At 45.7% G+C, this 25,464-nt stretch overlaps 1 protein-coding gene across 4 annotated transcripts in view; it reads left to right on the forward strand.

Moving 5' to 3' along the window:
* ADAM19 (ADAM metallopeptidase domain 19) overlaps positions 1-25,464 on the forward strand; it is an 80,268-nt gene that overhangs the window by 26,825 nt on the left and 27,979 nt on the right. For all 4 annotated transcript variants that reach the window (XR_015551923.1, XM_004428591.3, XM_087429493.1 and 1 more), the window contains 5 exons: positions 3,857-3,935; positions 9,782-9,858; positions 18,867-19,059; positions 19,729-19,794; positions 24,264-24,335. Coding sequence is in view for 3 of the 4 variants with exons in the window: in XM_004428591.3 (XP_004428648.2) it covers positions 3,857-3,935; positions 9,782-9,858; positions 18,867-19,059; positions 19,729-19,794; positions 24,264-24,335 (487 nt within the window). In the remaining variant the exon portion in view is untranslated. The remainder of the gene's footprint in view (positions 1-3,856; positions 3,936-9,781; positions 9,859-18,866; positions 19,060-19,728; positions 19,795-24,263; positions 24,336-25,464) is intronic.

Below are 25,464 nucleotides of genomic sequence, written 5' to 3' on the forward strand. Positions count from 1 at the left end.
TTTTGAAAGCAGTTTTATCCATCGGTAAAATTGCACAGATGGTGGTGATGAAACATCACCATCCCTTTTGCTTCTAGAAGGAAGGACCTTTCTGGCTAATATCTGCAGTCCCATTTGAGGAAAGGGTTGTTATTTCAAAAAAACTAGCCCTGAAATTCTTACATGTCCATCCTTTCTTTCCTGCCCTCTGCATTGCTTGCCCTTCTTGCTCTTCTCTGCATATATTCACATCTAAGAGCTAATGGTCTCCGTTTTATGACATCGCATATTTCCCCAATAACTCGGAGAGTTATTACTATAGATGGTTGGGCCTCAACTGCGGCCACTATCATCATCAAATTGTGGTTTGGACTACTGGTTCCTGGCAGTGCTTTAGTTTTATGTTTCTACCTTCCAAGAGAGACAGAGCAGAAAATGGCTTAAAAAGTATGGTCAGTACCAACAGACCAGGGTTTGAAACCTGCTCTGGTACTGTGCCGTGAGATCTTGGACAAGTTACGTGCTCGAGTTCCCAGTGTCCTCAATTACAAAATGGGGAAAGGATTAGTACCTACCTCACAGGTGTGTTGTGACTTAACACTTAAATACATGTGAACCATTGTGATGGCGACTTTTCTGGGTTCCCAAGCACAGAATGTTCCAGGATGTGCTTTTGGGTAGCAAGACACTTTGATGTTTCTGCAGTTTACCTGCCTTAAAAGTATGTTGAGAACTTGTGGTCTAGGGCGGTGGTTCTGCATCAGAATCACTCGGAGAGTTATTACTATAGATGGTTGGGCCTCAACCCCGGAGTTTCTGTCTGCTTCAGAAGGTTTGGGGTGGGGCCCAACAATCTGCACTTTTAACTAGTTCTTAGGTGATGCTGATGCTGCTGGTCCTGAAAGGGTAGTTAGGTAGAAGAAGAAGTAGATTGTTCTGGGTAGATTCAGAAGACAGAATGAGGCCAATGGGTGCTGGTTACAGAAAGGTAGTTTTTGGTATAATGTAAGAACTTTCTCTAATTACTATATGTGGTCAGAAATGGAATGGGTGGTCTCAGGAGCTCCCTGTCACTGGAGATGTCCACTGCTGAATGGCCATCTGGCAGATTGCTACACAAAATAGAAGGTTCATTCGTTCATTCATTTACTCATTCATCCACTTCTTGACAGAATAAACGTGTACTGCCTGACTGGTAGGTTCCGGGAGCTGGGGAGAAGCCTTGACTAAGGCAACCGTGCCCCCTGCTCTTACAGACCCCACAGTCTAAAGAGTTTGGCTAAATGATTTCTAAGGTCTCTTTCAACACTGAGGCTCTGAGAGTCCTACGATGATGGGGGCAGATGCTCAGAATAAGAAGCAGCAGAAAGATGCTCGCCCTTCTGAGGACATGTGGCCGAGAACTGGCAAGAATGTGGACACCTCTGAGGCTCAATCTGGATTGCTCTCTTTGCAGCATCTTAATGTCACTGGATGAATGATTTTTGCCCCTAAGACTCAGAAGAGGCTGAGAGTGTATTTACCAGGAGTGCATTTCCTGAGGGGAAATTCACATCTCCCTGCTGGCACCGGGATGGACCATTAAACTCTGAACCCCTGACTACCCGTCCATTATGCAGTCTGTGAAAGCAGACCCAGGAAATGAACTGCAAGAATGGGCTAATTGCTTTTTCACCTCTCTCAAGTGATATACTGGAAAGTTAATGGCTGGGCTGAGTTAGAGGGAAATAGGTAAATTCCATCAGTTTTTCTGGGTTCTTCCGTCATAATCCCCGGTATAAGCAGTAATGGTAGTAGCCAACTTTTGCTGAGCTTCACTGTGTGCCAGGCCCTGTGGTAAGCCCTTTTCATGCATTTTTTACTCTTACGACAGCCCTGTCGAGTAGGTGTATTATCCTTGTTTTTGCAGAAGAGGAAACAAAGGTTCAGAGAAGGCAGTTAGGTAGAAGAGGAAGTAGATTGTTCTGTTTAAGTAACTTGCTCATGGCCATAGAGACAGTAAATGTCAGAGCTGGAATTGAGAGTTCAATCTCTGACTCCAGACCATGCTCTGAGCTTCTAGTATACTGAACAACTCATTTATTCACTCATTCATTCATTCAATAATTAGTTAAGTCATTCTTTTGTTGAATAAATATTCAGCACTGATATATACTGGTGAGCAAAACAGCTTGGACACTGTCCTCGGGCTTACAATGTATCTCCTTCAGACAAATGAGTGACGCCTTCCTTGGATCCTTGGCTGGTTAGATGCTAAGGAGACAAATGGCTGGGAGACAGAATCTGGCAAGTTAGCAACTGACCCAAAGTTTCCATGTGAATGAGAGTTTCTCTACACAAGCTGGGTTTTGTCCTTTGCTTTATTTTTGCATTTCCCTATTGGGTTTCTTTTCTTCTTGTCCAAGGCTGGATGTTGAAGGGCTTGGCATAGTACAAGAGGCAGTTCTTATGGTATTTCCTTCTTATTGCTCTCTGAGGGTAGAGGGGAATCTGAGAGTCAGGAGTCCCAGAACTTAGAGCTGGAATTGACTCTTCAGTGACCCTAGAGACGCTTTTCAGTGACTCTCTCTTGCTGGGAAATGTCACCTCTTCCAAAACCAGGGTGGTCCCTGCAGATTCCTTTGGCTTTCTGAGCTGGCCTTGGCCTATATTTCTTCTTTTGTAAAGCAGTTTCAAATTAGGTTTTCAGTTTTCAAAATAAATACATGACAATTATTTTAAAAAATTAACCAATTTTCAGAAGTATGCAACTTTCATTGTGAACATCTGCAATCCCCTGAGATAACCCCCATTAACAATGGACATTTGCTTCTCCAGTAGTTTTCAATGCATGCACTACTGTGTACTCTTGTTACTTCTTTCATTAAAAGGGATTTTTAAAATACATACTTTCCTGAAATTTATTGTTTTTTCCATTTTAGGCCTCTTTTCATATGAGTACATATAGATGTATTTAATTCTTTTTTTTAGACTCAATTTCTCTTCCATTGGAAACTTTTTTGTCCCCTGACCTCGACTTTCTATAGATGCATTCTGCTTTTAATGTGGCTGAACTAGTTGAAGCATCCGTTTGGTTCTTTCATTTTTCTTTTAACTGTTAGAGCAATTCTAGGAACCTTGTTTGGTGTCGCCTTGCCTTTGGTGAGGGATTCTTAATCTGAGCTTCAAGGGGTCTGTGGCAAGTGAGAAACCAATGTCCAATTTTAGAAAAGCAAAAAAGAAAAGAAAAGAAAAGAAAAAAAACAATTTGTTGGAGGGGTAACGCACAGAACACCCAGGTCTCGGGAAATCTGAACCGCTAGGTCTCAGAAAGGACAGGCAAAGGCAGCTCTGGGAATCCATGCAGGAACAAAGGACAGATGAATAGCTCCCCTCTGTTCAGTTGTTGCAACATTACTCCATTGGCCTCACTTGCATCGTGGGCCACCCTTGGCTAGGGCCAGGTGGGACACCTTGATTGACAATCTCACCAAAACATGCAACAGGGAAGAGATATTCCCTTAAAGAAAAATCGGTGTGCCAACTAAAAGTTGGTGGATACCAACTGGAAAAAATCAATCAAGGTACACAATAGGGTCCATAGACCCTGGGAAATTTTGTGTGTGTGTTTGCGTGTGTGTTTTCCCAGGACCCGGAAAAAGTTAAGACCACTGCTTTAGTTGTATCTGTCGACTCCATCTGGTTGTGTCTGAACTAAATGATGATCCCTCCTCCTGGTTTTCTTTTTGTTCCTTAGGGCCTTCTGGCTACCCCATTTCTTCTGCATGGAGATGCTTGGGGTGGTTCTGCCTGCTTCATTTAGAATCACTGGCTGCTGTTCCCAGGAGGATGGAGTCCATTAACTCCAGAGACAAATGTCTGTTTTTATTCTTTGCAGGCACCTTTTTGCTCCAGCCTACACAGAAACCCATTACACGCCAAGTGGGAACCCTCAGACCACCACGCTGAAATCTGAGGTAAGTTCAGGTCAGCAGATAGCTATGAAGCAGCTGCCCTGTCCCGGTCCTACCCCCGGGAAGTGAGGAGATGTGTGATGAAGATGGTCCCGCCTCTGAAGGGAATGTTTCCCCTGACTGAAGACCAAGGGAGCGAGCAGGAGAAGCAGAATGGGAATTTGCTGTTTCATAAATGCACCCTCTCTTTGCTGGCTAAAATGGTCAGACAAACAGAATATTTTAGGGTAACTGCATCTGATTAAAACTGGTATAAATCATCGTGAAGCATACATTTTTGTTGCTTTATGTTAATTACTCACATACTAACAAAAGTGTAAGTAAAAGAAATGATTGACTGGTAATCCCGTCATCTCACCAAATCAGTATTTAATTGTTTCGTTTGCATATGGATGTGTAAGGTTTTGTAGTCTGCCTTTTTAATAAGGTTTTAGGTTATGAAGATTTTTGTATTTTACTGCTTTCTTCATATTGGATATTTTTTCCCCTCAAAGTTGTTTTTGAGTTTGGATGTTTGCACAAAGATATATCATATAAAAAATGATCTTTCAGACGGATACATTTTAGTTTGGTTCACCACACCCCACTGGTAGACATTTAAGGTAATGAATCATACACTCTTCATGGTTTGCTAGCTTTTCCTACTGGAGGACCTGTTAGAATTTGTGAGATCAGAGTAGTGGTTCTCAACCAAGAGTGATTTTGGTTTAAATCTTTTTTTTTTTTTTTGTGAGGAAGATTGGCCCTGGGCTAACATCCATGCCCACCTTCCTCCACTTTATATGGGACGCTGCCACAGCATGGCTTGCCAAGCAGTGCATCGGTGCACGCCCGGTATCCGAACTGGTGAACCCCAGGCCGCCGCAGCAGAGCCCGCGCGCTTAACCGCTTGCGCCACCGGACCGGCCCCTTTAAATCATTTCTTTTACTTAAACTTTTGTTAGTATGTGGGTAACTAACATAAAGCAAAGTAAATATGCTTCACAATGATTTATACCAATTTCAATCAGATGCAATTACCCTAAAATATTCCATTTGTTTGACCATTTTAGCCAGCAAAGGAGGGGACACTTGGAAATATCTGGAGACAGTTTTGATCGTAGTGACTGGCAGGTGGATGCTACTGGCATCTAGTGGGTAGAGGCCAGGGATGTTGCTAAATGCCCTACAATGCACAGGACAACCCCTCCACAATAGAGAATTATCTGGGCCCAAATGTCAATAGTGCCCAAGTTGAGAAACTCTGGATGAGAGTGATCCTTCTCAGACTCTGCGCTGGTGAGATGTGGTGAAGGGGAAGGGCAGATGGACTCCAGCAGGAGCAGCAGTGGCTTTCTGCCTTTGGGGCAGGCCATAATGGACTTCTGTGGCGTGCAGATGTGGAGGTGTGGTGTGTAGGACAGCAGGACGGGCCTCTCTGCCTCAGTGCTCTTCCAGCAGCTTCCTGTGGAACTTGAGATGCCCACATGGCCCATTCTTTAAAATATCTCTGCCAGAGTACAAATGTTTAGAAGACAATATCAGCCACTATCAGTCACTGACAGCTCAGATTAATTTATTGGATTCCCCTTGAATGGGGAAAGGCACACAGGACAGTTGAGTTTTGATAGATCTGAGAGGTCTAGAGCATAGTACCTAGGTAGCTGAGGGGCTGTGTTGGACTATTGAACATGAAGATCGATGCTGCCTTCTTCTCCAGGACCTTCCTGGATGGGGAAGGAGTTGGCAGTGTGGCTAGTGCCCACAGCAGGCCAGTTGTTGGTGTCTTCTCATCTCTGGGGAGGTTGTCCCACTGTGACTCCACACCTTCTTCAATGACCCTTGGTTGAAACTTCTCCTTTCTTCCTTGGTACCTCTGTTCTTTGCCTCCGAGAGAGGAGTAGGAGGGACAGGCCTGCCTCAAAGCCCCTAGCCATCATGACCTCACAAAAGCACCCTCCTCTGAATGTGGATCCTGCACTTCTGTACCCACAGCTCAAGAATGGTTTCAGTGCACAAGTTTGCCATGAGCTCATGCTTCCTGCTATGAGAGCCCCCTCAGGCTGGCCCCTTCCGGCCGAGAAGCTGAGAAAGAATGCGATGACTTCATGACTCTTCATTTACTTGTTCTTTGTGCTCTCAGAATTAGGCAGAGATGTTGTTAGGGCCTTTCAGAAAGAGAGGAATGGGAGAGAACTTCCCCTCACTTTCAGAATACCCCTCCTTCCTGAAGGTCTTGTGGACCAAAGCACGTCCTAGCTGAACTACGGGACAACTCGTTGTTTTCTTACATCCCCTGCTCCTAGACTCGTGAAAAGCTCCCACCCAGCCCCCTTAGGCTTCCAGTCAGCTTGCTTATTTGGGAGCTGAGGACTCAAAGAGAAATGGGAATGGAATAAACCATTTAGCTGTGCTTGACCCAAATGTTGAGGGCCATACTCTACTACGAAACTTGGCCTGGGGTAGTGGGAGTTCTGGGAACCTTATCAAACTCATCAGTCAGGCCTGTAGGCTACAGCCCTAATCTAGGTCAGGTCATTGGGGGAATGGGTCTGTGAATGTGTTCCAATAGAAAGAGTTACCGAGTTTGGGGTCTGAAGCCAGGGTGTTAGTCTTGGCTTTAACTAGCTATGTGACCTTAAACAACCCTTTTGACTAGACTGGTGTTGAGTTTCCTCATCTGAAAATTGGATATGCTAAGATATGACTCTCAGGGCTGTGGAAGGGTAAAATGAATCACTGATTTAATGGGAATTTATAAACATCTCTTCCATATTTTACAGATGAGGAAATGGAGAGGAGAAGAGAAAAAGTAACATGCTTAAGTTCAGATAACCAGTAAGTGGCAAGGTTTAGACTAGAACTTAAGTCTCTGCCGGTGCTAGAAGATTGTAGAGCTTTGACAACGTAGGTCTTATGCACTTTGCTGAGACTGCTTTTGCTAGGAGAGGCAGAGCATGGGGTCTAGAGTCAGGCTACAGGGGTTTGAATCTCCACTTTGCTGTGTGGCCTTGTGAATGACTTAAAACCTCTCCAACCTTTAGTTTCCCTTTTCAAAAAATGGGAATAAAAATATCTACCTTATAAGACTGTGATCAGATTAAAGGAAAAAAATCTATGTAAGTTGTTTATCCTTCAGTAAGAGCTGGATCCATGTTAGCTCTAATTGTTAACTACAGTAAATGACAGGTATTATTATCAAATGCGATGATGTGTGTGAGAGCCCTTTGTAAATCGAAAGGATGCTACAAAAGTCAGTTGTTACGCTATTTCAGAGAGCCCCCGGGCAGTGAACGCTGTTAGCATCAATCCAAAGATGGGAAGAGATACAGGAATTCTTAATGTCCATCCCTGGATTTGAATTCTCTTTGTTTGAAGAAGTACCGGGATTTTTGAAACTATAGCTGACCCGCTTTTCTGAACTTCTTGACTCTCCATCATTCCAACAACTATGAGCCCCATTTACCCCATACAGGCCCAGCACCGTCTTCCACCCATGCATGATCCTGGCTTGTGGAGTTCAGGGTCCTGTTGTTGAGTGCTAAGGATCAGGGTCAGAACTTGAGCTCTTGATGGTGCACCTCCAGATCGCAGAGCCCAGGGGTAGTTGGAGACGCCATGTGGACAGGCTGGCACTTGAAAGCAGATGGAATCCTGGCTGGAAGAAGGGTTGTGCCCCCCTCACCTTCTTTCATAGGTGCTATGGGATGTCCCAGGCATGGTGGCTTTCCTTTGTGCTCCTCTGAAGCTTGGAATCCAACTTGTATAAAGTCCAGGAGAGTTTGATGCAAAGAGAGGGGCTGGTGCCTGTCGCTCCTCCTGACTGCGTGAGCTTGAATGGGTGGACGAGCCACACTGCCAATCCTGAGTCGAGTGCCAGCCTGGCCTGTATCCTGTGATCTGGCTGCATGGCTCAGCTGGGTAGGATGTAGAATTGGTGCAGTTAAGGCTGAGGATTCAGCCGCTTGGTGGCCTTCCAGCTCCATCGGGGCCACACCTGCCTTTGACAAAGGAGAATTTAATGCTGATAATATGATCAGTAATGTTTACTGCTGCCTGCTCTGGGCCAGGTACCAGCTCCTTAATGGACGATATTCTCACAACCACCTCATGAGGTAGAGGCTGAAGACGCTAGAGGTCAGAGAGAGGTGGTAAACTGTTTACATAGCTGGTAGCTTGCATTTAAATCTGGCCTGGCTATGCCAAAATGTTTGGATTTAATTATTAGGCTATACTCTTGCCTAGAGCTGGGTGGGAGGTGGAGCCAGAGAATATAGACGAGTGGGTTAGCTGTCTCCTGGGTCACATCCTTAACCTGCTGGGGACCAAGGAACCACTACAAGCGCGCATGGTCCTGGTGACAGATCACTTGGACTGTTATGTGAGTGAATGCCAGAGATTTCTGATTGGGGCTGCTCAGGCTCGGGGTACTGCGGGGGGGGGGAAGAGAAAGCTTCCGTGTCGGCAACTACGTAGTTTATATGCTTCTTAAGACCTTTTAAGAGCCTGGCTCTGCCCTGGGGATCTTACCTCCTCTCTCCCCTGATCAGCTTATTTCTCTTGACCTATTTGGAAGAAGCTTGTAGGAGTGTGTCCCTTGTTATCACCCCCTGTGTGCTGGGGACAGTCCTGGTTTGTGCCCGTCTGTCTGGTTTAGCCCTCTCAGCAGTGTCCTGGTTTGCCTCAGAAATGCTCTAGTTACCCTACTTATAAACACTCTGCTGGCACCTCAAACTTTTATTTCAAGCCACTCTTCATGGTTTGTAATTATATCTTTGTGCGGCTTTTTAATTAAGATTGGCTCGCGCAAGACCATAAGTCCCATGAAGGCTGGAGCTGTGTGTGTGCTCACTGTTGTGTCTCAGGGGCCTCGCCTAGGGCCTGGCACACAGCGGTGCTCAACAGCTGTTTGCAGTCACAGAGGAATCCATCCGTGTTGGGAAGACCAGATGGCTGAGAGACACGCTGACTAGAGACGCACTGCATCAGACCTCTATGCGTCCACGGATGCAGGTGCCAAGTCAAGTCTGATCCAGACATACAAGGATTCAGGGGAGGTGGGGAAGGGAGGGGGATCGCTTAGTTTCCTAGGCCTGCTGTAACAGAGTACCATGAACTTGGAGGATTAAAACAACAGAAATGGATTCTCTCACAGTTCTGGAGGCTAGAAGTCAGAAAGCAAGGTGTCGGCAGTCCCTCCGCAGTCTCTAGGGAAGAATCCTTCCTCGCCTCTTCCTAGCTTCTGCTGGCTCCTGGCCATCCTTGGTGCTCCTTGGCTTGTAGTTTTATCACTTTAATCTCTGCCTCTGTCTTCAGATGGCCTTCTTCTCTGTGTGTGTCTCTCTGTGTCGTCTTTTCTTCTTATAAGGACGCCAGTCCAGTATGACTTCATCTTAATTTAGTTACATCTGCGAAGACCCTATTCCAAATGAGATCACATTCTGAGCTTCTGGGTAGACGTGAATTTTGGGGGACACTATTCATCTCTACGGGGGGGTCACAGAGGTGTCTCTAGTGGAGAGGCGGGCTCTTTAGAAGCCAGTGCCAACATCATGCCGTGGAAAGAGCTCTGAACTAGCTCTGAAAATCCTGGGTTCTCCCACTGTCAGGGAGACCTTTGGCAAGTCTCTTTGTTCCTCTGGGCCTCAGCTTCTTCATCTGTTCAGTGAGGATGGTGACAACTGCCTTGTTCCACCTCCCATGACTATTATGAGGATCAAATAAAATGGTGGCTTGGAAGGCTCTTTGAAGATGGTAAGGTTACAGTAGGTATATAATAAGCCGTGGATCATCTGTGACCTTCGCAGGACATAAACTTTGCCATGCCCTTCAGTGTTCTTGGGCCTGACTTCCTCCTTTCTTCTTGCCAGGATCACTGCTTTTACCACGGGACGGTGAGGAAGGCAGAACAGTCCAGTGTCACGCTTAGCACTTGCCGGGGAATAAGGTAAGAGGCCCTGAAGGTGCGGGGGGGGCGCACCTGGCACTTTCCTCAGGAATGGAATTTTCAGGACAAGCAGGGCTGGCCTTGGGCGGGGACCTTGAGAAGCTGTCCATTGAGAGTGTATGCAAGCCAGCTCTGAGAAGGGCTGAGCGTGGAGGGACAAGGGAAATCCTGGGGTTGAGTTTTCTCTTCCCTGAGGAACTTGAGGCTTTATTATTATTTAGGTATGGTGAAGCCAACAGAGCAGGAGATGACTGCCATCAAAAAGACAATTTGTTATACTCAAGATCCCAAGAGGAGGGGCCACGCCCTGCCAGGGGCGCCACACAGGGAAGCACAGGGGTCTTCAGGAGGCAGAGGGCGAGGGGGGTGGAAATGTGGGCAGAGCCCTTATTGTGGTTTCTGCAGGAAGGAGCAGGTGGGGAAGGGTAAGCAGGCTTAGGTTTGGCTAGTTTGAATAACTTCAGCAGGCTCTGGGGCACAGGGGCTGTCCCTGGTCTGGCACCTGGCCCTGGGGTGAACAGGGCAGGGGGATAGTGCGCAGGCGGGTAGTGGCCTGGGGGTGAGAGCCGCATTTGAAAGGCATGCTCACTGGTGAGTTGTTCACTATCTCTAGGAATTGGCTAACCTTCGAGCGGCAAGGCCCAGATGTCAAAGCATCAAAATATAGAAAATAAAAGACATGATTCATACTCTTGAGATTGATGAGTTTGAGCATTTATTCCCACTTCTCTTTGCTCTTCTCTGGTAGAAGTACTTGTAGGTGGTGAAAAAGCAAATGGGCAGCTGGTAGGAAGAGAAGGGAGAAGAAGCAAGGATAATTTTCAAGACAGAAAATTAACTGAAAAGTTCCAACTGGGTGGCATGTTAGAAAGAGAGTGACTCTTCACTCTCTGAGTGAGACCACCTGGGTTTGAGCCAGTAGCAGTTTACCAGCTGGGCAGCCTTGGGCCTCGATGGTCTCATTTGTAAAACATGGATAAGAGGAATATATCCCTAGCACTGTGAGGAGTGAATGCCATAGATACCTAACGTTTAGAACTGGCTGGCACGTTGGAGCACTCAGTAATCTCCTAGACCCTTGCTTGCTAGATGTGTCCTGCAGTGGGGCGGCATCAACATCACCTGGGGTCTTATTCAAAATGCAGCGTCTCAGGTCCCACCCAGACCTACTGGATCATAATCTGCATTTTACCAAGATCCCCAGGTGATTTGTGTGCACCTTACAGTTTGTACCTGAGAATAATGTGTTCCTTGAGAATATGAATTTTATCTCAAATATGTTTCTCTCCTCCAGCCTGCCCTAGTGCTTTGCATATGGTAGGATCTACACATGTATGTTGAAATAATAAATATCACTTATTTAGACTCTTCCCACTCTCCTCTCCTTTTGGGAAAGAGAAAATGATCTGAAAAACCTATATTCTAATTGCCTGTACTAGTTGCCTGGGTTTCAATTGCCTATACCTTGTGGTACCTATACCCAGTGTGTTGATAAACTGGTTCTGTGAAAAAGAAAAGGGGGAAAAAGCCCTGATTTTTGTAGCATCTGCCAATATGCTGGCAAAAATACTCCCACCATGACCAAAAATCTATCACTGTGATGTTACTGAAGGCCGAACTGAGAAGGTATGTGCACAGTTGGCTCTCATGAGCCAGTAGGAGGTGTTTCCACTGTGTACCCTTCCTCTTTGTCAATTGATTCATTCAATGATTGTTTCTTTCCTTTAATGAATTAATACCGGGTGCCTACTCTGTGCCTATGCCCTACACAGGTGGAGGAAAGACAGCCATTAAAAAGTCATTTTCTGAGTCCTCAGTTTCCTCATTGTAAAATGGGCATCAATGATAGGCGTGGTAGAGAACGTTAAGTGCTATGTTAACCCTACAGCACTCTACAGATGTACAGGATTAATATCACCTTATAACACTGAAACCACGCTAAGACCTATCCAGGCTCACATGCAAATGCAGGGCTCCTCATGCTGCAGATGCCACGTGTTCGTTTATAAATTGGGCCATGTTTCCTCTGTGAGTCTCTGTGGTGAGTCAGCCAGGGGGAATTAGGCAGGAAACAAGCTTTGGCTGGGAGGCCATAACAGTGGCCCCAAATCTCCTGCTCAAGTGACCTGGTTGAGCCAAGTCAACTGGCCTCCCAGTGGTGTTTACAAGCCCAGCCACCACCACCTGCAGTCTGCAAGTAAACAATGTCTGTCCCAAGAAGGAGGAAAGGGAACATGCAGGTGTGACTTGCTTCTCGCTGCCTCTTCCTCTGGCCCCTCGGTCTGGAGCAGTGGGAACTTGGCTTGGCCTCTTGTAAATCATTCCTGCAGCCGTGCTGACAGGGGGAAACCGGGTGAGCTGTCCATGTGTTTCTGTTTTGCACGCTTCCCTCTGGTGGGGTCCACCCACCTTACTTTCCCAGCCTTCTCATGACACCTTAAGAAACCAAGGGTGTCTGTGGCCCAGCTGATTTAAGAGCTGGAGATGCATGCCAGATGGCTCAATTTGGACTCTGGAGAAGGAGCAGCTACAGCAGCAGCAGCCTTCAAACCCCTGTAACACTCAGGTCGCCCCCCAAGACTCATAAAGCAATGCTGCAATGGAAAATCTCCATAGCAATTGCGCTTCTCTCCTGGAAACATGCTCCTTGTGATTGGAGAAAATAGGTAGGATTTATACCAAATGGGATCTTCAGGATGATGATACAAATGCAGAGGAATTCAGCTGAGTTTCTAGATTGTTGTTAGGCCCCTCTTCTCTCCAAAGTGGTACTTTTAGGCTATTTTAATTGAAGAAGTAATACATGATCACAGTGAAAATAAATTCAAACAGTACAAAAAAGTGTACAGTGAAAGGTAGGTCTCTTTCTCCCTCCGGATTTCCAGATGCCCCCCTCCCCAGATGCGGCCGTTGTTACTGGTTTCCCATGTATCCTTTTAGAAATAGTCCTTGCAAAAAAAGAACAGAGATATGTAATATAGTGCTTTGTAATCTTATTTGGGCCACTGACCCCTTTGAGAATTGAGTGGCAGCCATGGATACCTATAAAATACACCAATAAAAAGATATGGCATTCCATTTCATTAGGGATGTTGAGCGTCCATGCCCTCCAAGCCTGTCTCCGATTAAGAACTCATCCTCTAAATGGCTATACGACTTCTTGCATGCACAGATGCTTTGCAAACTAACACACAGTATAAATGTAAGGAGCGATGGTTATTTGTGAAGAAATCTAGATAGTACTGGGATGAAGTGTTCATGACTGAACCTGTGGGAGACACTGTGTTTGTGTGTGTGTGTGTGTCCCTAGCTCACTGTCTATCAGTAAGAGAGGTATTGATTGCAGTTAAATCCTTTTTTTTTTACCTGATTGGTAAGTTGTTTATTTTTAAAGAAAATGCTTATTAAAATTATCATTACATAACTAATTAGTGTGTTAAACATTCAAATAATATAGGAGTGTAAAACTAAAAGAAGTGAAGCTCTCCAGTGCTAATATTTCTCCTGTCTCACCCTTCCAACCAATCTTATTCTCCATCTGTAATCCCTATTGGGGTATACATAATTGTGTGTATGTGTATGTATATTTTATCCAAATGAGATTACCCTGTACATAACATTCTATAATTTTTTCCAACTTAACATTATGTCTTAGGCACACATAGATCTATCTTGTTCTTTAAATGCCTGCGTAGTATCTTACATACTAATGTCTGGCAAGTTTAATTACATAGGAAGTCTTTCAAAGATATACAATAAATCATCTGTAGTGATCTGTTCAATGCATCACTCTTATATTATAGCAGCTCTGTCCTCAAAACTCTGGGGCTGCACTCACTGTGGTTCCCTGGTCCCTGAACTCAGATTCTGTGAGAGAGAGGATATGAGACTGAGCATGAACATAAGAGAATGTGTGCATGATGGCCTGGAAGGGGCTCAACATTTAGAGTCAAGGGACCTGAGTTTGAGGTCTAGCTCCACATCTCCTGGCTGTGTGATCTCTGAGCTTTCCGCTTCTCATTTCAGTTTCTCCTTATCTTTGCCTTGGTGGGTCTGGTGCCTCCCACGGGCTTACTCAGTTCTATAGATGGTGCTCACAGTGCAGGAGGCTGCTGAGTCCTGTGAGTGGGGGATGGGGGATTGGGGCTGGCATCAGGGACCCACCCAGGAGTAATGAGCCCGGATATCAGCAGACTGGGATCTGCCCTTGGCTCTAACAGTAACTCACTGGGTGACGTTGGGTAAGTTCCTTTTCCTCTGGGTTCTGGTTCCTCTCAACTGAAAAATGAGGGTAGATCAGACCACAAAAAGGCCCCTTGAGCATCAGAAGTTCCGGGCTGCAGGGAGAGTGGGCAGAGTCTCAGGGAGGTGGGCACCTGGGGCAGGAGGAGGTAGCTCATATACATGCAGCCACTGCATATCTATCTGACCCTTTGCCAAGGAGTGGCATGGCCCTCTCGCCTTTGATGTGTGGGCTTCCTTCAGCAGAATAGATAATAAATGCTACCTCTGTGTCATGCACTGTGAAGAGTGAGCCCGCACAGGGCAGTACCACTAAGTCATGACAAGTGTAGATTCTGATGTCAGACAATTCCTGGTTTAAAGCCTGGTAGATTATTACGGTTCTCTAGTGTCACTTTTCTCACCTGTAAAATGGGAAAAACAATAGTGACATCATTGGTGGATTTACATTAGGTGGTGAGTGCCAGCTCCTTGAGAACAGGGCTTTTTTTTTATCATTCTGCATCCCCATACCTAGAACATATTTCCTGCCACATAGTAGGTTTTCAATACGTATGTGTTGAATGGCTACTGAATAAAATGTTTGCACCCTGCTTATTGTCTAATAACACTCAGTGACCGTTAGCTATTCTTTTAAAATATGACTTTGATTGTTAGTAAACGTTGTCCATTACTTCAGTCGATTGTCATAGTGACCCTGTGCGATGGGAGTGTTATTGACTTACACAGTGCTAGTAGACACCAGAGCCAGAATTCAAATCCAGGTGTGTCTCACCTCTGAGCCCAAGCTCACCACTTGTGCCTTGCCACCCCATCCCAGAGGGAGCACATCACCTCTGTGCCTTCTTTCCTCCCTTCTGTACCGCCTTTGAAGTTCTGTGTAACTCCGTCTCACTTGGGTACAGACTAGGGGGAAGGAAAGGGTAGCAGGGTGGTTACCTCTTAGGGAAGCTCTGGATGTAGGGATGTGGGACATGTCCCCTTAGGTGTAGCTCTGAATGGACAAATTCCCAGGAAGTGGTTCTTGCCTAGTTCCTTAAAGGATGCACTTGGGCGAGTCCTGCAGTCAGACAGGGGTTAAACATGAATTGCCTGCTGCCTGCCTGACCTGCCCTGCCAGGGTTCCTCTGTACAGTTTCATTTGTATCAAGCTCTTAACAATGAGGAATAGGATGGAGAGCAGAGTGGAGAATAGCGTGTGAGGTCCTGGCTACACATCCTCCTGGGCCCCTCTCCCGTGCCCCTGGCTGAGCTCTGCCGATGCTAATATTTAGCAAGTTAGATCAACGGAGGCTGCTAGAAGGATAAACGACTGGTGGGTGCTCAGGGGAGGGCAGCTAGCAGGACTTGGTGTGGGTGATGGGGGAGGGCCTGGGAACTAGATTCTCAGACTTTCTCTGAGGTGCACTGTAAAGTGCTGTGGCCTGTGCCAGCTTCTCCTCCGTCCCAGACAGTCTGCGAGGATTGCAACTGTGACACGGGGCCAGTTACCAGGGACCACAGTAGGGGGAGGGAGGGGAGCTGCCACAGAATCCTGTTACCAGAAGGATCTTCAGTGTCCTTCTGAGCCTGTGTTTCTCCAGTATAATCTGCCCACTCCCTGAAGCAGAATTGCGTGGGGCTTTGTGAAAAGGCAGGCTCCTGCTCAGAGCCTGGGCTCCAGGCCGAAGTTCCTGAGTGTGGCTGTTCAGGGAATTACTGTGGGACTTGTTAACAATGCAGATGCTCAGGCCTACAGAATCCATGTCTCCTACATCTGTATTTTTAATATTATCAGTAGAATATTCTAATAGCTCTGGGAGCTCTGATCCTAGAGATCTCTGACCCTTAGGTTTGGAACTCACTGATGGAGGCCAATAGCATAGAGGTTAAGGGCATGGGGTCTAGAGTCTGCCAGACGTTAAATCTTTGGCTCCAGATACCCATGGGAGCTTGTTATTTAATCTCTCTGGGGCTGTTTCCTCATCTATACAATGGGACTCATGATGGTGCCTTACAGCATTGATGTGGGAATGAAGTAAGAATGAGAATTCTAAGCACAGTGCCGGGCATATGGTTAACTCTCAAAAAGTGGTATCTAGGGGCCGGCCCCGTGGCTTAGCGGTTAAGTGCCTGCGCTCTACTGCTGGCGACCCGGGATCGGATCCCGGGTGCGCACCGACACACCGCTTCTCCGGCCATGCTGAGGCTGCGTCCCACATACAGCAACTAGAAGGATGTGCGGCTATGACATACAACTATCTACTGGGGCTTTGGGGGAAAAAATAAATAAATAAATAAAATTATTAAAAAAAAAAAAGTGGTATCTAAAAATGGAAGGTAGGCTGAATGCCTCCTTTGTCTTCTTATCTCCCAGCTGGTGTCTTACTTCAGAGGGCCTCTTGGGGAACAGCCAATCACACCTCAGAGGAGAGTTCCTGCTGCACATCACCCATAGCCCTCTGTAGATGGGGGGTATCTTTCTGACCCTCACTACAGGGCTATTGTGACCGAGGCAGTATGAAGTCATGGGACCTGGAACCAGACTGCTTAGGTTCTTACTGCCTGTGCGACTTTGGGTCAGTTAATTAACCTCACTGAGCCTTAGTTTTCTTGTTTGTACAATGATGATAGTATTTGTAGGGATCATAGAAGTTGATGTGAATAATAAAATACTCAGCATAGTGCCTGGTCCATAGCAAAGGCTTGGTAATTTATAGCCACCATGGTTATTATTCACTGTGCACCAAACTTTTGTATGGTCTCTATTTGGCCCAGAGGCTTATTCAAGTGATGTCCAATCAACTACACTGGAACGTTCACTGATCCATTTGTGGAACTTTCCACTCACTGGGTGTTATCTCCACAGCCACAGCCTGATGCAGACAAACCATCGGCTGGTTTGTGGTCAAGCCTTGTGTTTGCAACATTTGTAGCCATTGGGGAAACTGAGGTGATGGGAGGGGCCTTGGTCAGCCAAGATGAGAAGATAGCTTGGAAACAGGATGCCCACAGCAGCTCTGCCTCTACTCTTTCCTGTCTGGACTCGGGGGTGGATGTGACCCTTACTCTTTGCCCCACTCCCACCCCCAGCTGTTCAGGGAGTACCTTGGGTGTCCCGCTGAGGGGCTGATCCGGGATTGCTGCGTCAGCCTGGGCGAGGCAGCCAGGAAGTTGTCAGGCTCCCTGGCACCGGAATGAGGTCAGCCAGGGGTGGATTCCAGGAAGGGCTGCTGCTGATCAGAGGCTGGCGCTGTCTCTCCTGAGAACATCACAGGCCCTTCCCAAAGGGCAAAACCTGGGGGGCGGTATCCCAAGGGGCGAGGGGCAGGAGTGGAAGCCGAGACAGCCAACGAGAGCGATCTTGCTAATTTAGAGTGGCAAAGACTAGTTTGGAAATACTTTTGCTTTTGACCTCTCTGGATGGGAGAGGGCCTGAGGTTTTGGAGCACACGAAATGCTACTGGGGCCCCTGAGCTTCTTCCTCCCCCAGAACCCTGAGGACATTCCCTTGCTATAGTATTCATCTCACTGTATCAAGGATGGCGGATACCTGCTACATGGGCCTCTATGCACCCTTCCATTGATTATTCATGATAGTGATTGATAGTAAGTCATGGCACTCTTTCTCACCGCGTCCAGATAAAGCTCTCAGAAGCCTCATTGATGCAGCACTCCAGGCAGCTGCGTCCAATCCATCCATGTTAGGGATGATAAGACCTTTTTGCTGTCTCTGTTATATACTCTAGTGATTTACTCCCATGTTCAGACTCTAAGCTCCCTGAGGGCAGGCACTTTGTCTGTCTTGTTCACTACATCCTTACAGGCATCCTCCACTAGCATGATGCCTGGCACATAGCAGGAGCTCAGGAAGTATTTGTGGAATGAAGGACTGTCTGTCCTCCAGTGGGCTCTGACTTACTCTAGGACAGGGATTATGTCTAGATGACATCTAGTATAGAGTAAGGGATCAGTGAGTGAAAGAATATAATGAATGAACATAACGTCTTTATTCTGAATTCAACGCTAGTATCTATAACCAAAAGAAAAGAGTGGTCACACATGCTTGATTGTGAATGTTCCTTCACTAAAAAGCTGCCTTGCTGACATGGGGTAGTTGGGGCTAGTAGGAAGGCCATCAGTGATGTCTCTAGCTTTGACATCAAAGCTTGTCTTTCCATTTAATTATGGAAAGCACAAAGACACTTGTCTTTCCATTTAATTATGTCCAGAATCCTATTATTTTAGTAAATTAACATTTGTATTTACACATGGGGAAACTGAGGCTCAGAGTGATTTAAGAGGTTTGTTGAAGAGCATTTGACAATTTAATGTTGGCGCTAAGGCCAGAACTTGGGTCTCTTCACCCCCAGGCCAGTGTGCTTTCTCTAATCACCATACCGTCTTTTTCTGAGTCCATAAAGTTTCCACCTGTGATTTGTCATATGCCGTGTTTGGATTTGGGAGGCTTTTTGTAGTCCTGGTCCTACCGTCCTTTATAGAGGACGTCCCTGGTCCAGCCTTTTTAGAACCTTTTGAGCTTCTCTGTGACAAGCTTTCAGTACCCTGAAATTGTGCACCACATTTCATATACGTGTGTTTTTCTCTGGAAGGGAAGTCTGAGTTTGCATCAGATTCTCACCAAAGGGTGCATGACCCCGTAATAAGGTCAAGAACCAATGATTAAAATCAACTGTATCATTTTACATATGGGGAAACAGAACTGAGCAAGGGACTTTTCCAGAACCATGATCTTTGACCACAGGTTCTATTTCTCCTATCGACAGAGGACTGATTATGGTGAGCAGTAACCTCAGCTACATCATCGAGCCCCTCCCTGACAGCGAGGGCCACCACCTAATTTACAGATCTGAACATCTCAAGCTGCCCCCGGGGAACTGTGGGTTCGAGCACTCCAAGCCCACCGCCAGGGACTGGGCCCTTCAGTTTACAAACCAGACCAAGAAACGACCTCACAGGGTGAGTTTCTCAGTGCAGGAGTCAACCTGGGGACAGGCTTGTCTCCTCTGAGAACCTTTTGGATCCACGAGTATTTCTAAATCAAAGGGATATGGCCAAGAAAGAGGAAATCACTTTTTTCTTTTACTCTAAGTCACTATTGACTGTGAGATACCCTGTATTCAATAAAATAGCTGCTTTGGGGAAAAACACTACTACATTTAAAATACTCTGAGATGCTGATTTCAGAAACTTTAAAATGTGAGAAAAAAATATATGCCTCCCCTTTTGGAATAGCCACTTAACCATACACACAAAATGCTTGTATTTATTTGTACCAAAAATAGAGGTATGTGGTTTAAATGTTTTTTGGGAACTTGATTGTCAGCATGTTCCCTTCACAGTATGTTGGCCTCTGTTCTGCCTGTACTAGCCAGCCCAGCTCATTATGATTTAAGAATAAAGGATAGGACCTAGTGTCCCAGAGCAGCCTCCAGCGATAACCAAGATGGCGGGCATAGGGTGTACTGGGGGTGATGGCGACCACAGCTGGGCCTGTCTCTAGTGCCAAGTACAAAATTAGTAAGGAGGTCCACTGCTTATTAACTAGCACCATTTCTTAGCAGTTTTTTGAAATGAGGCCAAGTCCACCATTTCTACAGTTCTGATCTGCTTATATCTCTTTCTTAGATGAAAAGGGAAGATTTACACTCCATGAAGTATGTGGAGCTTTACCTCGTGGCTGATTATGCAGAGGTAAGGGGGAGGCAATGGGTTTTAGCAGAAAAACTGCTCTCTTGATAGTTTCCATTCCAGGCTTCGAACTGCTTTGGGGAAATGCTGAAGCAGTCATCTTTTTCCGGTTTGTCGTGTGATTTTGACCTTAAATCTGACCAAGGGCTCTTTTTGCTATTTTAAACATAGTTGGGAAAAAAACAAGGAAAAGTCTCTTCTAGCTTGATACATTAATCAGATAGAAAATCAAGACAATTAATGTTATTTGGATTAACATTTCTTAGACTGGGTCTGAAGACCTTTAGATTTTGGTGCTTATTTTTAGGGAGTCTGTGAAGTCTCTACAGAAATTTAAAAAATACTTTTTCATAGTACTAATAAGTATATTCTCAATCATCTGACTGAATGCAATTTTCTTGCCTGCATATGGGTCTATTTTTATAATCATGTTGGTGCCAAATGGGAACCTAAAGCCATGGTTCCCAAAATGTGGTCCCCAGACCAGCAGCATCTGGGAACCTGTGAAAATGCAGATTCTTGGGCCACACCTCAGACCTACTGAATCCTAAACTGTGTGGCAGGGGTCCACCAATCTACGTCTTAACAAGCCCTCTGGGGGATTCTGATACACAGGCAAGTTTGAGAACTACTGACTTAAGGGAATAGATATTTGGCCTTTAATTCCATATTCCTCAAATTAGACAGGTTCTCACAGGCCTTGGCTTCTAAGATCTGATGAACGCTCATCTCTCTCATTCTTTCATTTCATTTATTCATCTATGATTTCTTGATTCTCTATTATGTGCCAAGCATAGACCCGCCCCTGGCATCACACAGTTTACCATAGCAGCACAAAAACTTAGTAGTTCCAGGTGTGATAACTGATAAGATGGTTTATTATAGATGATTAGAGTGCAGACAATGAGGGATCCAACATGGTTTTGGGAATGGGGGACAGCTTCTCCAAGGTGGTGATGTTGAAGCTGGCACCTGAAGAATGGGTCCAGGTCCCAGAGCCCATATTTGCCTAAACTAGCCGTATTTTACCTCCAATTCTCACTTCATGTAGTGACTCAACCACATAACTAAGCACATCTTCTGGGCATGGCAAGTCATGATGAGCTGAGCACCTGCCATGTTCTAACACTGCATGCTTGCCTCCCTTAGGACAAAATTTGTCACATTTCTGGGCTGTCTCATTATCCGCCCAGATGGTTTAGTTACCAGCTGCCAGAAAGGCCTCATTCTGGGGCAGCTCTACCTAGTCCACAGTCCCAAAGTACAGATCCTGGAGGCAGTGCAGGGTAGTAGAAAGAACACTAGACTTCAGGCCAGAAGAGCTGACTTTGAGTCAGCTCTTAGTGGTGGGAGGAGGTGGCCCTTGAGCTGTCTTAGAGACAAGGAGTTGTTAACTGGGCAGAGAAGTGGAGGTGAAGGGCATTCCAGGCCAAAGGATCATCGTGTTCTGCTTTGAGAAGAGTTTTGCTTTTTAATTGGTGTTGATATTGGTTTTTCCAACAGCCTTCTCTTTTTCTTTTTTTTCTTTTGTTTTCTTTTCCAAAGACTGGTGTGTGTGTAGGATGGGGGAGTGGTGTGGGGAGCAAAATCTGAAGCTGATTTAAAAGCCGAGGCGCCATAGTCGTGGGAGGTGGTAGCTGACGCTGGCCCTGCCCAACAGGACCGCCTGTAATGGGAGGGTTGCTGGAAGAAAGCTGAGCTCCTCCCGCTCTAGGACATTTTTCCATTTAAGCTTTGCATCGAAGATCATCTAATACAGTGGTCTTGAGCCATTTTTTTTCCAGCCACAGAATCCTTTGTTCAGATGAAAGCTCCCGGGCCCCTGATAGTTAAGCGTATAGAAACACAGCTGCTCTAATGTAAAGATGGAGCGACCCTCCCCTTCCACCCTGCACTCTCCCCAGTGGAGTCTTGGTGCAGGGTTTGAAAACCCACTGGGTGTGAGTCTCTGGAAGCTGGAGAAGTGGGGGCGGGGTAGGGGTTGGACATCTTCAGTCTCCTGACCTCCAGGGTCACAGCAAACCCCCAAGAGAGGAATGTCTGCCCAAGGTGTCTCTAGGACTGTGGTGTTGCCTAGAGCTGTCTTCTTGTTCCAGAGGACAGTGCCTTCAGCAACCCCTCACAGGCTTTCCCAGCAGGGAGTGATTCATGCAGCATGGTGGTTAGGGAATACGCTCATTTCTCAGGGTCCTGGACTTTGAATGATTCATTGGGGGGTGAGGTGGGGGGTATAATAGGCCAGGCTGGGTTCACAGGTTCACAAATCCCTGCCCCCTCAGCACCCTTCCCCCACTCCCTCTTCAAGTAGCCTCTCATCCTCTGCAGGCAGAAATGTATTCCTGACAATTAATTAATCTGAGAGGATGGGAAGACCGGGAAGGGGAAGGCTGCCTTATCTGTGATTTACAACCTGGTGCTGAGATGGGCCAGGCTCCTCCTGTGGGCTGTGAACTCAGCGCAGGGAGCAGAGATGCGAATAGTGTTGCTGCCTAGAGAGAAAGTTGTCAGCAGTGAAAATGACCAAGCAGCTGCTCACTCCCTGGGCCTAAGTAGGGATGCCTCAGGTGAAACGGGCAATCCAGGTGGGGGAAGAGCAAGGTTAGGTGTCGTAGGAGACAGGATAACTGTAAAAACAGGCATGCAAAGGGCTTTCATGATACACACAGAATGTGGGGTAGTTGGGAAAGGCCAGATGATGTGCCATGTTTTACTTCTTGTGTCACCGTAGAAAGTATAAGGCTGAAATGTTCCTTTCTTTAGATCAGGGGTCTGCAAACTACAGCCCATGGCCAAATCCAGCCCACCACATGTTTTTGTAAATAAAGTTTTACTGGAACACATCCATGCCTACTGCTGTATGTATTGTCCTTGGCTGCTTTTGAGCTACAATGGCAGAGTTGAGTAGTTGTGATAGAGACAACATGGTTGCAAAGTCTAAAATATTTACAGTCTGGCCATTTACGGATAAAGTGTGCTGACTCCTACTTGAGACTCTTCTGGCCAACATGATACATTCCTTAAACTATGGTGGTATTATCAGGTAGTTGTTTGAAGATAGGATTCATGTATTTGAAAGACCATGAAATCTGACTCTGATGTTCTAATAATATTCACTAAATGCTGCAACACTTTCTGCGCAGTGAGACCAATTTAGAAATGGGATGACTCTATAATGAGAACCTTCAGGATTAACACCTTGAAAGGTCTAAGTCACAGGGCCTTACAGTGAATTTAACTCTGTAGAAAGCAACAGTAAAAGTGAGATAATTGACAGTTCTGATGAGTGGCAGTTCCGAGAAAGCCCAGGATAGTCCAAAAGCAGTGGGAGAATAGGAAACGGTGGGTTTCTCCCCTATGTCACAGCTGGAACACACGCCCCTCTCAACAAATATCCCAGGGTGTTTTATTTGGCTGTTCTTTTTGTTTCTTGCTTGGATATTCTTGTGGGATGGGGTGGAGGAAGGGCATGAAAGTTTGGCATTGAAGTAACGTATATAGTGTGTACCCATGGTAAATCAGATAGCTAGCCAGATTCTATGTAACAATAGCATCATGCAGGACATGCCCATCGTTTGCAAATTTAGATTGCAATTGTAGCAAATTTTATCTTTACACTGTGAAACTTTCCTTCATCTTTGCAGCTGAAAGAGATCTATCCTTTTGAAGCAGGAATCATAAATGTGAGGCTACATACTGAATGTCCTCCTCCTGGTACCCATGACAGACATTTGTAATCAAGCCCAGCACTCTTTGCTGCTGAGCCCCATGCAATCTCAGAATTCTTCTCACTGTAGGAGGCACTGGCAATCCATCTGAGTTATTAATTGCAGTTATTTCTGTGCACATTTTCTCAGCTCATTTCAATTGTATACTCCTTAAATACAGAATCTGCCATTGTTGTTATTTCTGGCCCTCTCTCTGTTTTAATTGAAGCTTCTCTGGGCTAGTGCCAGGATTTCACACTTTGTGTCTCACCTAGTGCCAAGCACAATGCCTTGCACTTAAGCAAACATTCAGCAACAATTTGAGCAATATTGATTGATCACGTGCAGGGAGGCCTCATGAGATCCCTGTGACAGTGGCTTCATGTTGGGGTGATGACCAAGGCAAGGATTGGATTGGTCCTTCTTCTAAGATCCAGTGGGAGTTTGCAGGAGGCCTTGTAATTTGGAGGACAGGTGAACAGGTTGACTTCAAGGGCTGGAAGAAGAGAATTCAATTCACTACACAACTATTGCTTGCCTATTCAGTGCCCAGCACTGAGCTAGAGGTTGGGGATACCAAGATGGATGTGACCTAGGTTCTGCCCTCCCTGAGCTGACACTGTGTGTGTGGGGGAGACAGTTGTATAAAAATGATTGCTCATAGAAGATGGAAGAAAATAAAAGCCAATTCAAAGGCAAGTAATGGGGCACAGGAGGGGTCCTGCAAGGGATTTTGGAGTCTCACCTAGTTCTGCTTGCCCCATTTAGTTTCAGAAGAATCGACGAGACCAGGATGCCACCAAATACAAGCTCATGGAGATTGCCAATTACGTTGATAAGGTGAGACCAGGTGTGTACTTTGTGGGAAAGGTGCCAGTACCTTCCAGGGGCCACAGGATAGAAGATCATGTGGCACCTGAGCTGCCTCTTGATGGATTGGCCGCCCCAGCCAGTTTCTGAGAGGCAGTAGCAATGCCTAGAGGCTCAGGGTGGTTATGACAAAGCCCTCAACCCTTGACCTTTGCCTTGACTTGAGCCAAGTAACTTATCTTCTTTGGGTTGCAGTTTTGTTTTGTATTGTTTTGTTAATTTACAAAATAGAGAGGTTGGCCTAAGTTAATGGCTTTCAATTATTTTTGTTTTTCTGGTGGAATCCTTTTTTTAACTGAAATCTTACTCCAGTGTCTAATATAAAAGTCAGATGAAAACAGATTGCTCTAAGCTGAAGCAGGGGTGAGGACCCAGAGTGCTGTCCTCTGACCCCTTCCCCTCATCCCTGCAGTGGCTCCTGGGGAACCTAGGACATGGAGGAACCCAGTTTAAGAATGCTTTAAGGTTCTTTAAGTTTCCTTCCAAGTATAAAGCCCAGGAATTCTCTGACTTAGGAGAGAATTGAGGTAGGTCGGCATGGGAAAGGTAGAGAGCCTTAAAAGTTGAGTGGGTTGTTTTGGGGAAATCTGAAAAGTCTCTGTCTGTAAAACAGTTCTAAAATTATTTCTTGTCTCTTAGAAAGACTATGCGGATGGTTAACTTTCCTAGGTCAGACCCTTTTAAACATGTTCTTAGGAAATACCCAAATTCTTGAATTTTACTAGAACAGGCTGGTCTGGGACTTGGAAATACTTTGTTTATATATTGTTTATATGAAAGAGGATATTTATAGTACAAAATGCAATAGAATGGGTAACCTAGAATGACAGTAGTAAATAGTTTTAAAAAGTAGATTTTAATATGTTTGGAGTCATAGGTGTCTTTGAGAATCTGGTAACATTTATTGTACAATTTCAGGGCATGCACAGAACTTCTGAAGCTTAACTCTGGGCCTGCTAGGGATTCTCAGATTCCAGGTCTGAAGGGAAATCATTTTTTTCTAAATACTAGAAGACAAAGAAGAGAACTCAAATACTTTTTAGGGATTTACAAGCAAATTTGGTAGTGTTCTTAAGTCATCAGGTGGGGGAGTCTATGC

The sequence above is a fragment of the Ceratotherium simum genome, chromosome 4, assembly GCF_057802395.1.
Source record: "Ceratotherium simum simum isolate JZ-2026a chromosome 4, ASM5780239v1, whole genome shotgun sequence".
NCBI lineage: Eukaryota > Metazoa > Chordata > Mammalia > Perissodactyla > Rhinocerotidae > Ceratotherium > Ceratotherium simum.